Consider the following 12,734-nt stretch of genomic DNA (forward strand, 5'->3'; position numbering starts at 1 on the left):
CATTTGCAAGCCACAGCAGCGGCATACCCGGAGTTCTACCAACAGAGACTGATCAACCTTCTGTCCACCCCGCTGTACCCATGGCAATTAGTTTGGCTAACCATCTGTAACAGCCTTCCCCACCTCTGGTGCCATTCAAATGTGTTGGACTACAAGGACAAATGGAAGTTGTAGTCCAACGCATCTGGAGGGCACCAGGTTCGGGAAGGCTAATCTATAACAATATCGTTTTATGACTCAAGCATGCTTCCTACTTTTGTGTCTGGTTTCTCCTTCTGTTTTCTTTTTTTAAATCAATATAATTAAGCTGGCAGATCATTAACAAAAGGCGGTTATGGTGACAGATAGTGTCTGATATAGTGAATTTGCCATTTCAGCTGATTTAAATTATGTAGATTCATGTGCTGACGGTCTTCTGTATTTTCCTGAATCATTTACCTAGGAAAGGCATGTTGGAAATTCTTTGTTTTAAAACTATGTCCCCGGCATTGGATTGAATAGCAACTAGAGAGGCTGATGGACCTTTTGAATAAAGATAGGTCCAACAGAAACATATCATAATATTTTTCCTTTTTGATTTGTAAAATTTCCTCTAGGGTGCCACCATGTGTTGAAATCTTCCATTTTCCCCCCTTAATGTCAAAGCCAGGACAATTGGCAATGAAGCACACAGGATCTCAGCAGGACCATCCCTGTCCTGCCTCCTTTCAAAAGCAGGGTTTTGTTTATATGTCTGCATTAAGTAGGGCTTAATTATTTGATTGATAATGTTTGATTAATTATCTGAGTTGAAGCTGCTTAATCAATCCAGGCTACAATCCTACACATGCCTATAATTAGGAATGTATGAGATTTTTATTTCTGTTTGCAATTCATATAGACATGTTCCATTCACACCCTCAAGCACAAACACACAAGGGAGTGCTTCTTTTCGAGAAATGCTCACAAATTCCAAAATTTGCAATCATGTTTCAAAAATGCAGTTTTTTCAAAAATTCACACTTTGAAATGCGCATATTTTCACACTTTAGTCAGTGGGGTAGAAGTACGCACTTTTGAAAAATATGCACACAAATGCACACTTCCCTTTGAAATGGACAATTTTCAAATTCAAATGAGCTAAAAAGAACAGGTCAAAATGAAAATGAGAGTCAGTTGAAATGAGCTTCAAAGTGTTAGGATTCCTTTAGCCCCCACTTTATTTCAACGCCGAAAACAAACACAGATGAGAGGCTTCAGTCTACAGCTTTTAATCCATTACTTCACAGGGTCATACAGATGAAAATTCTCAGTGACTCTTCAGTCTACAAAAAAATGCCTTCAGGGGAACTCAAAAGGAAGTTATGAGAGTTGCCTGCCATTTGAAGAGGAAGGCAGTCTCACTAGCCTAACTTAAAGGGGAGAGGTCCCGCTCAGCTTCTCACGCAAGGCCAATTGGGTAGACAGTCTAAGTTCCGCCTCTGCCTTCTCTCTCTTTGCTCTCCACCTGCGCCTGGCGTCTATTAGATCAGACTCCCCATATCCCGCCTCCTTCTGTTCAGTGTCTCTCACAGGGGTGTGTGAAGAGGAACCCTCATCCTCAGCCAGCTGGGCGTTTATTACCTGAGAAGCCAGCCCAGTCATGTCTGGACTAGCCTGGGAAAACACCTCCCCCATGTCTGGTGGTTCTCCTTCAGAATCTGAACTGCTATCCCACTCCCTGTGCTCAGAAATACCCCTGACACAAAGTGAATTTCAAAGGATTTTGGCGAGCTCGAAAATTGCTAGTTCTCCCATCCCTACATAGAATCATAGGATTGGAAAGGATATTGGAGGTGATCAAGCCCAAACCCCTGGTCAGTGCAGGGATCTTGTAACTACAGCATCCCAACCAGATAGCCATCCAGTATCTGCTTAAATACTTTCAGTGATGGAGAGCCCAGCACCATCAGAGGCTGTCTATTCCACTGTTGACCAGCTCTTACAGTTAGGACATTTGTCCTAATGTTTAGCAAAAATGTGACTCCTTATAACTTTGGTTCTAATCATGTTCTCTGGAGCACCAGAAAACAAGCCTGCTCCATCTTCTCATAACAGCCCATCAGGGCCTGAAAGATCACTATCATGTCTCCCATTAATCTTCTTCAGGCTAAACACACCCAACTCTTTCAACTGCTCCTTGTAGGATTTGGTTTTTAGACCCCCTCACCATCACAGTCACCATGTTTCAGTTTGTCAATGTCCTTCTCAAAATATGGTGTCACTTAACCTGGGAGGAAGCTGTATTAAACTCAGTGGCTCTTCCTTCTACATAGAGATGCGTACAATTGCCCTGTAAATCAGTGCATGGGAAGAAACAATTCTACAGAAAACTCATACTTTATTTTTTTAGATTTTGAACAAATGTGTAACAGCAGGGGTAATCTTAGAAGAAGTATTCCCTTTGCCAGTCACACAGGAAAGAATGCCTCTTTTAACTGGTCACTTGCTGCTTTTAGGGCGCAGTCCTAAGTAGATAAGTGGCTGCCTCCAACCTCAGAGGCGACCACCTATCCAAAGCAAGGCAGGAGAGGCACGGGGGGATCGTTCCCTCCACACCTCTCCTGCTTTGCTCTTTTTCGCTAGACAGCCGTTTTCAGTTGTTACATTACCTATGAAATTGGTTGGGTGGCCTCTTAAACATGTCAATCTCTCTCTTAGTTTGAGCTCTCTTCAACCTTTATCATACAGATAAAGTAATACTGGCCTTTATTAAGGTAACTCATGTGTAGTCCTTCAAATGCTCAAATGGTAGCCAGATAGACAGTAAGTCCTCTAGAGAAGGAGTGGGCAGAAGGTAAATCTAGATCTATTGGTAGATCTCTGAGAGATTTGCAGTAAGTTGGCAAGGATCTCTGACTCCCGGTTGTTTAACAATAACACTAACAAAATGACTCCCTCCCCCACCACTGGCTAAATTATTCTGCTGAATGGAAGAGAATTTGGGGTAACCAGGAATGGAGTCTTGAGTGGAACAACTCCACTCAGTTCTGGTACTCAAAACAAATTTCTGGGCTTAGAATTCTTTAATTCGATGTCTTTTTTTTGCCACTGGTTGGGGGATCTTTTTGCACTAGGTGGATCTGTTTGGGAGATCTGGGTATTCTAGTAAAACAAACAAACAAAGTAGATCCCACATGCCTGATGTCAGCCCATGCCTGCTTTAAAATGTCAAGGGGCTGCAACTAGCAGAACTACAAATCACCCTAATTGCAAAAGGGTGACCTTTCTACTCAGACATTTCATTGCTGCCCATCATGAATGATAAACTATTTAGCAAGTGATGATCACTGTGTTTGGTTGTTGGCATGAGTTAGATGTTTTGTTCTCTAACATTGTCATAGAAGCCTCTGCCAAGTGAAAAGGTGGCAGTGTGAATTGGCCCGAAATGAACACGAAGGAGTCTGGGTCCAAATCAGCACATCTCTGTTGCAGGCCCAACTGCTCTGTAAAAAACAACTACAACAACAATGATAATGCAAGAAAATTTAAAGGAAGCTTTCAGTGGAGATTTAACCTTACTTTTATCCATGAAAAACCATGCACTGAGGGCCAAACTGTATGTTATGATAAACATGCTTTGTTTAATAAAAGTGTGCTTCCAATGGCCATTTTTATTTTGAAAACAAAGCAGCTCTGGGGACCCAACGCAGAACATGTCCCAATCCAGATCAGGGCTCCATACCAGTTTTTAGCCGATCCCCAACCTGACCTCCAATCCCCAGCTGCTATTTGTTCCTGAAAATTCTGTTTAGTGTAAACTGGACCTTTAGGGGCAAATTGCTGCAGCACGAGGGGGGATTGTCACCAGGAAAGAGATACAGGGAGTCTAATCTAGATCAAGAGCATGATCCTGATTGGGCCCTATGGCTGCTTTCTCTAAAAAACAAAAATGGCCAGTTTAAGCACACGTTTTTAAAAAGTCAATATAGTGAAGCCTAGTTTGGCTCCCTCCCTCCCTCCCTCCCTCCCTGGGATGAAACACTGCATCAAATGACAGGAAGATTGGGGATGGGGTGTTAGAGGTAGCATTTAGAGGATGACTGACAGGCTTCTTTTCCTCCTCTGTTTTTGTTCCCCATCGTTCAGAGAAAGAGTCCTACTTCACAAAGTTTCATCTAGGCAGCATTTTTCTCTTCCATTGAAACTGTTTCCGCCCCCGCCCCCGCCCCCAGGGTGCTTTGAAAGCAAAGGCAAGGCAAATCCAATGTCAAAGCATTGCATCTGAATTCATAGCCTCCAGCTCTTATGCACTCAGGGTGTTTTATGGTGCTTCTGGCATAAGGATATGGATTGGTACTGCAGGACTCTTTGTAAGATTCATATGTGATTATATGCCTTACTGCTTTGTATCCCAATTCCCACTGAATTCCTAGCAATCATGGCAGATGAGCAGAGGGAATATTTTGCCTTCCTTGCAATGCAGCAGGGGACATACATTTTAAAAGGGCATTATGTGGCTGTGCATCTTTCCATGATCATCTGCTTAATCGTTGACCAGATCTCCAGGAGGATGAAAGCATCCCGATGTTCTGCATACATACATAGATTTATTAGATTTCTTGCCTGCCTTTTTCTAAAAATATAGACCCAAGGCAGGGAAAGTTTACTTATTTTAGTTATGCACCTCGTATTGAGGTGGCACTTGGGTTTTCTTGTTTGTTTGTTTTAATCTATGAAGCAAATATATTTTATCAAGATGCTAACTCTGGAACCCAGTAGAAGAGAAAAGGGGCTATGCCAGAGGTAGGCAACCCTTTGGAGTCTGTGAGCACATTTTGCAATTTGAGGAACTTTCCTGGGCACAACCAAAAAATGGGATGTATGGCTAGGACAAATAACCTGCCCAGATGATTGTGTACAAGACAAAGGTGAAGTCTGAGACACAACAAACTAAAGAACAACTGTGAAGCCAGTTTTCAGCACCCTTTTCTTTCCTCGCTTTTTCCTGGTGTCTGGGTGCACTGCAGAGGAAAGCACTGGACTGCAACTGCCCACCATCATCATTTCCTAAGAATGCCTCTGAGCCCCATCATGTAGCCCAGAAGCATTTGTGGGAAATGAAGATATTAGCAGCTGAAGCCCCTCATTTTGCTTAGAAGTGATCCCAAGTGCCAGTGAGAAAATCTGTTAATTTAAAAAGAAAAGAAAGAAAAAAGGGGGAGGGGAGGGGGAGGACCAGGAAAGGTGTCTGGGGGCACAGGCACCATGTTGTCTACCCCTGGGCTATGCTCTGCACTATTTCCCCAGAGCAAGAATGGGCCATCTGGAGGTTAATGCATCATCTGCAGCAGCCTTTCCCAACCAGATGCCCTCCAAATGTGTTGGACTGCATAGTGCCATGCTGGCTGGGGATGATAGCAGTTGTAGTCCAGCACATCTTAGGGTAGGGATAGACAACCTGGTGCCTTCCAGAAGTTTGGAACTACAACTCCCATGATCACTGACCATTATCAGTGCTGGCAGGGTCTTATGGAAATTATAGTAAAAAATATCTGGTGGGCACCAGGATGCAGGAGTCTGAGATACAGAATGCCCTGTGCAAATGTCAATCAGCCACATCAAATTCTCAAAACACTTTTTTAGCACTCCCCCTCCCTCAAAAGATAAAATAAAAGACTGTTACAGTCATTAAGAAAATGAGTTAGCAGTCATTGAGAAAACATCATCATGGAAACAAGCAAAGCCCATACATAAAATATTTCTATTGCATAAGATAAAAAATTAGAAGAAAAAATAATAACTCTAAAGGAATGTTTCAGTTCTGTAGCACAGAGGGCAAAATAAGTTAGAGAGGCACATCTCTTTGTTCTTGCCTTAGGGCCATAACTCAAGTATAAAATTGCTCTGTTAGTCTCTTGAAGATAAAGTCTTTGTGGCTAGGGAGCAAAAAGCAGAATGCCTGTAAGGCTGATATCCACTGAAAAAACTTTCCTTAGTAGAAATAAGGAAACTGTTAATGTTTCCTTCCCCTGGTTAATGACACCAACTGTGAGATTAGCATGCCTTTCTGTACACTATTTTTAGATCAATAGTAGTTTAGAGTGCCAGTCAATGTTCTAGCCTTATTAGCATCTTTGTAGCATTCCTGGTCTTGAGCATCATAAAAGCTTTGAGAAATTGACAGAATAAGTCGGATCATTAGCTCTGATGGGATTGATACGTTGAGTGGCTGTGTTTAATGCAAAGAGGATCAGGAAGCTATAAATTAGGAAAGCAATATGTACAAACAGCATGCATCTGTAGCAGGAATATTTTGCCGGCCTGCTGTCCAAGCCTAGCATTGAACGAATGCTGCACACCCTCCAACATTTCACTGACGAAAACAGGGACATGCCTGGAATACACAGATTTTTATAACTAGGATCATTGCTTGAGCCCCCCCCCCCAAATTACAGATTGCTAAAGCTGATGTATGCTGTATACAATAACCTGACCTGCACTAATTGAAAAGCCAAGGTGGAGTGTGCATTTGAACTGTATGTCTCCAGTTGGTGGATCTCAGGATCATACTAAATGTTATGTTAACTATGTAGCATGTACTACACATGACCATAGTTCAGATCAGGACCAGTGCACACCAGGGGGGAGAATTAAACCTCCCCCCTACCTGTTTGCTTCCCAAAATTCAGGGGCAGGGGTGTGTGCATGGGGATTTTAAAAAAGAAAAAAGAACTCAATTGATTCCAATTGATACTTTTATTCTTTTTTAAATTTGTGTGCTGTGAAGGGTGGGGGCAGAATTTGGGGAAGCAAGCAGGTAGGGGGAGTTTTATTTCTCCCTCCCAGTGCATAATCACCCTAACCTGAATTGGAGCTGTGCTCAGTTACACTAAGGTAAAGGAAAATATTGGGCTCAGTACATGCTATGCAATTAACATAAGATGTAGTTTAACCCTCGGGGTTCCAGTAAAAAGAAAAAGAGAGGGGGAGTTCTCCCAAGGCTGAAGTATGCTCAGCCTTGTACAAGGCAATCTTCTCCCATGTGAACTTTCCCAATTACTGAAGTCATCATATGGGTGGGAGGGGGCCTTCAGAGATCAGTTGGATAGGTGTTAGGAATAGGAAAGGAAGGTCTCTGCAGGCATCCCAAAAGATGCTTGGCTCCTATTTTCCTATCTTTTAGTCACCATGCTAAAACCATTTTATCCTTTTGAGCTTTTAGGGAGTAATAACATGAACTCTTTGCTCTTTGTTGCTAGCTTATTGTTGTTGCTGGTTTTGTTACGTGTGTGTGTGTGTGTGTTTGTTAGATCGATTGTTTAATATATGTGGCTTCGTTGTTGTATTTGGATTGCAAGCCATTTTAATGAGCTTGTGGTAGGAAAGGCAACTTCCAAAAAGTAAATAAAACTTCCTGTGCCTTGAGGAGCGGTATTGCAAAGTGCGTGTTGCGTTCACAATGAGCAATTCGGACAATCACTTAGACACATTTATGGCACAATCTTGGGTGGAAAAACAAATCAGCTGGCCCTATTCACGATGGTTTTGTAAACTGGCCTTCGTAAGTCTTGGCTCACAGAAAATTCTCATGTTGATCTCTTTGAGTTCAGATGAAGCATTGCCTTCCTGAAACTGAAAGGATTTGGGATGGCTACAAAGAAAACTCCACCTTGCAAATCCCCAGCATTGCATGGTTTGTTTCTTTGAGCTCCTATACAGTCAGACTCTGGTCAATTTCAGAATAAGCCAATTTTCGTTCCTGGCTAGTTAAAGCAACCAGAGCTTTTATAAACCATGATCCATAGTCTGACACAACAAGCAGAGATGCAGGGGCAGGGGGAAGCTGCCAAAGTCCTCCAGATCATGCGGGAGGAGGAGGGGGGAGTGGCCAGGCTGGAGGTTCCTGCTTCTGCACATTTTGCCAAGCTATAGTTTCATAGAATCATAGGATCATAGGGTTGGAAGGGGCCTACAAGACCATCAAGTCCAACCCCCTGCTCAGTGCAGGAAGCCTGATTCTCAGGTGGTCTCCCATCCAAGTACTAACCAGGGCTGACCCTGCTTAACTTCCAAGATCAGATGGGAATTATTTATTTATTTATTTATTTGTGATATTTATATACAGTTAAATATAATAAAATCCCTAAGTGGTTCACATATAAATATTAAAATCACATTTAAAATACAATACAAATATCACAACATTAAACAAAATTCCAATTACAATAAAAGCACTACAAGGAGCAGCAAGATGGAGCAGCATGATTCATTTAAATACCATCCAGGGAAAGCCTGGGTGAACAAGTTTTCAGGAGGTGTTTGAAAGATGCCACATTTTCTGCCTCTCGAACTGCACAAACAAGGGTTTTCCAAAGGCTAGGTGCCACGTAGGTAGCAAATGACGTCATGGTCCCTGCTGGTCAAAACACACATGGAGAGCGTTAACCCTCCCTATCCTTTGTGCTGCCGTCTTCCCCAGCTAAATCGCGTTTGGCTCATGGCAGCTTCTTCCTGCTTGCGCACACCTGTTTGGTGGGATGGCTGGAGCATTATTGGGGGATGCAGAGGAAAGCATGTGGGGTGAGTCATCCCCACATACCTTCCTCTCAGCTAAACCATGCTTCAGCCAGTCTGCCTAACAAATGGCAATCTGTCCGGCAATTTACATGTGGATGGAATTTTGGTGAGGGTGGAACTGGAGGAGGGGTGGCTCAGGGCACCTGATGGGCCTTGCTGAAGGCTTCCAAGGGCTGCATGCGGCCTTCTCGTTGGGTTTAATAATAAAGCCATTTACATAAAAATAAAGCCATTTACATAAAAGCACACAGACAATATACACAAACAACATATAACGAAAAACAACTGAACTGGCAGTCATAACTAAAGACACATCCAGGACGGATTAAACCTCATTACGTGCTGCCAAATGCCTGGGGAAAGAGATAGGTCTTAACCCGGCACTGAAAAGATAATAATGTTGGTGCCAGATGAACCTCATCGGGGAGCTTTTTCCACAGATGGGGGGCCACCAGTGAGAGGGCCCTCTCCCTCTTCCTTTCACTGGGGATACCTGGGTTTGAGCTTGGGAACCAATGTGCAAAACATGCGCTCTATCACCTTGCCACAAGCCCTCCTTGAAATCTTGGGCTAGTCCTGTCACCGTTTTGCCTCCCAGGCTTGTTAAGACACTTGGTGTTTGTTGACCTGCTCAGTGGACCAGCCCCAGGGTGCTGCCTTCAGGACTGGACCCATTGAAGCACCTGGGTCAAATCTGGAGTATCTAATTGTAGGCCTGCAGTGCAGATCTCCTGAAGTTTGCGCACAGAGAGCCAGTGGAGGTAATGCACACTCTTGTGCACTCTCTTTCTCTCTCTTTTGGTCTAGCGTGCCATGCTACAGTGAATCAGATAGTGTTAGGCTTCATCTGCTGCCTAATTCAATGTAACACAGCAGATGAGATAAATCAAGTGAGTGATGCTGTATTGGACTTGAAAGATGATGGCTCTTCTAAAGCAATCTCTGTGAAAATATTTCAGAATTGTAGTCATCATGCAGTCATTGAGGTTAAAAAAAAATCCTGTAAACAAAACTGCTAGAAGCTCGAAAAGAAGCCAGGAAAGCCGTATTGATGCAAGCATGTTCTGGCAAAGCATTTTTTTTAAGCCAATTCCTCCTCTATATTTTTATATTTTATTTCATACAGCACTTGGCATGCATTTTTGTTTGGTTTTCATTTCTGCTGAGAGAGTGACCCATAGAGCAGAGCGGGGTTCATTTGTCAGTTACCCTTGTGGCAGTGAGAGGCATAAAAATGTGGCAATGGTAGACCATTCAGTGCTTCCTGACATAACATATAGTAACACATTCCAAGTGGCCAAAAACTAGAAACTGAGAAGTATATGTGTGTCCCCACTTTATTTTACAAAGAAAGGAAACGAGTAGGCACACAAATAGCCAGGCATTCTCTGCATTTCAGGACAGGCACACAAAATGCAGCCTGTTTGAAAACACTGTCAGAGGTGGTGCTAAGTAGATTGTTTTCCCATTCACTTCTGTGGGGAAAAATATTGGGGTGGGGGTCCTTCTGACCCTGACAGTGGGCAAATTTGCTGTCACAGTGGTTCTGTAGGGCATTCTGTATAATGTTATTCTTTATATTGGCTCTGAATTTTGTAATGGGGGGGGGGCAGCCAGAGCAAAAGTTCTGTATTCCCCTCCCCCCGCTTAGAATTGTGCCCTATTTGGAATGGGTTTGCCAGGTGTATTGGCCCAAGGAGCGTAGCCAAGTCATCTGTAGTGTTAGAGGGGCCTAAAGATCCATAATGCTTGCTTAAGCTCATTATTGGTGCAATCCCCATGCTAGTAAGCCTCTGAGCACGTGCAGATGAGTCAAAAGGCCGATAACAGCCTTCTCAGAACATTCCTCGCTAATGAGGAGAATGTCTTATCACCGATGAGCCTGAGAAGCAGAGTTTGTTTACCTTAAAGCTGCAGGTGGCTATGCTTGAGAACCAAGTGATGTTAGTTTGAACGCTAGGGGCGCGTGCTGCTGTTACGCTGCTTATTGCTAACCTGTAGAGTATAAGACCCTTTGTACCCCGTGGCTCTGGGTTCAGAGAAGCTGTCTGATCCAACCATTGGGTACACCTGTGTGCTGTAAGTTACCCAATAAAGTACTCCTTGTAAGTAAACCTTTGAGTCTGATTTATCACTATCTTGGCACTTCTAACCTAAGAGTTCAATGCCCACGGCCGGGGCAACACCCCAGGTCATCAGCTCTCCCTTCTGATGCCACCTCATTTTTGTTCTCACACAAACTTACATTGTGGTGGTAGGAGCAACAACACAGAGCGCTGGAAAGGTAGCCTCCATTTCCTCCTAGTCCACTGCTGCAGTAGTGTCCCGGGTACTAGGCACTCTGGGAAATCTAGCTCCCAGGTCACCTCAGTTCTTACTGTGGTTCCATCAGGAGCCCTGTCTGGCACCTACATTTCCCAGGGTGCTGAGTGCCTGGAGCACAGCTGTAAGCAGTATTTTAGGGCATCATAGAGGTGGCATAATGAGCCCACTGTCGTCATGAGCCTCCCCTTCCCCTGTCGCTACCATTGCCAAGTAGGAAAAGTGGTTGGCCCTTGTTGTGCTCTTGGTGATTTCATTGGCATGCAGTGGGGCTGAACTTCAGAATGAGCTTGGAAACAAAAGAATTTGGGGGACAATAAATCAGTTTATCCAAGCTCATTTTGAACTGAACTGAACTGGGGAGTGGGGGAGAGAAAGGTCCATCATTACCGTTTATTTATGGAGCAGAGAGATGCTGTTCAGTTGCTCTCACAATGAGGGGAATAATGGGGTTGTTTGTTGGATTTTTTTCTTGGAAATCTCTCTTTTTATGGACTTTTATGGACTTTTATTTTATTGAATATGTTCTTACGGATTTTTTTTTTTATTTTCCCCTTTGCATGGTTTTTATCTTGTACACTATCTTGAGAGAGTTGCACCATTAAAGAAGCCTGAAAATAATGTTACATCAATTAATTAAATAATTGAATTGTGCTCACTGGCCCCACCCCCTCTGTCGGGTTCCCATCTCCCAGCCCCACTACCCTCCATATGTTGGGAGGGGTGGAGGGTTGGAAGTGCTGGATCTGGCTCTATAATTTTAGGCTCTCTGCACTGTTTAGAACCCTGTACAAATCAGGGCCATGCACACTTACACCGAAGGAAATAAAAATGTATAGTTTGGCCCTTACCGCAGGCTCCTCACTTCAGTTCTTCTCCCTCCATTGTGTAGGAGACAGTGAAGGCTGGTGGCTGTGATGTCAGTGGGACGGTGAATACTTCGCACCTTGGATAGCTCCTTTGGAGTTCTGACTGGTTCTGATTGAACCCAGAGCAGATTCACCGCCCCACTGACCCGGAATGGATTCACTGCCCCACTGACATCAGAGCCACCAGCCCCCACTCTAGAAGGTAGTGATGTGGATGCAACAGGGGGTATGTCTCCTGTCTCAGTGCTCGTGCACACGCATACACAGAAGGACCTTTGCAGTATACCAACTTTCCTATCACGACAATGGGCATTTTGCTAGTAGGACATAAGTTTCATAAATGGAAATCACACACTTTTTTTTTTCTTTTTTCCTTGCTTTAGCCTACTGTGTGTGAACGGGAGCTGTGTGTCTTTGCTTTCCAAACCCTAGGAGTGATGAATGAAGCTGCAGATGAAATCGCAACAGGGGCTCAGGTACAGTGAAATAAGTACATGAGCATGAATGGTTTTTGCACAGGCAAATCAGTTATCATTAATCATCCTCCCATGTCATTTTGCTTCATTTTATTTTGCCCTGATCAATCCCCAGCACAGGAGACTAACAGTATTACGATCATGCTGAGTAGTTCATGTTTTACAAAGTGCTCAAATTTCACCCTACAGCAAATGAAAAGCTGAGTAAATGTTCAAGCTTTCATTTTATTCTTTGGGGAAACTACTCTGTAAGTATAAGAAGGCCCATATTAATTGGATTATTTAATGTAATTCTTATGAATTACATTAATTCTTATGAATTATGCTAAGTTCACCTTACCATAATTACATTAACCTGTGGCCCACCAGATATTTTGGACTTCTACTCTCATCAACTGGCTATTGGTTATGACTGACAGGAGTTGGAGTTCAACAACATCTGGAAGGGCACAGATTCCCCTATAGCTACCCAGTGATTTCTTGGCTAAGCTGGTATTTGATTCCATGTTCCTTGTCAATTAATTTAGTA

The 12,734-nt window shown here is 43.3% G+C and overlaps 1 protein-coding gene across 3 annotated transcripts in view; it reads left to right on the top strand.

Annotated features, from left to right (window-relative positions):
- Positions 1-12,734, top strand: part of PARP8 (poly(ADP-ribose) polymerase family member 8) — a 207,817-nt gene that overhangs the window by 169,102 nt on the left and 25,981 nt on the right. For all 3 annotated transcript variants that reach the window (XM_084833190.1, XM_084833191.1, XM_084833192.1), the window contains one exon: positions 12,113-12,205. In XM_084833190.1, the coding sequence (XP_084689316.1) occupies positions 12,113-12,205 (93 nt within the window). The remainder of the gene's footprint in view (positions 1-12,112; positions 12,206-12,734) is intronic.

This window comes from Heloderma suspectum, chromosome 2 (genome assembly GCF_057233095.1).
Source record: "Heloderma suspectum isolate Gila_16-S chromosome 2, 16-S_ref, whole genome shotgun sequence".
Classification (NCBI taxonomy): Eukaryota; Metazoa; Chordata; class Lepidosauria; order Squamata; family Helodermatidae; genus Heloderma; species Heloderma suspectum.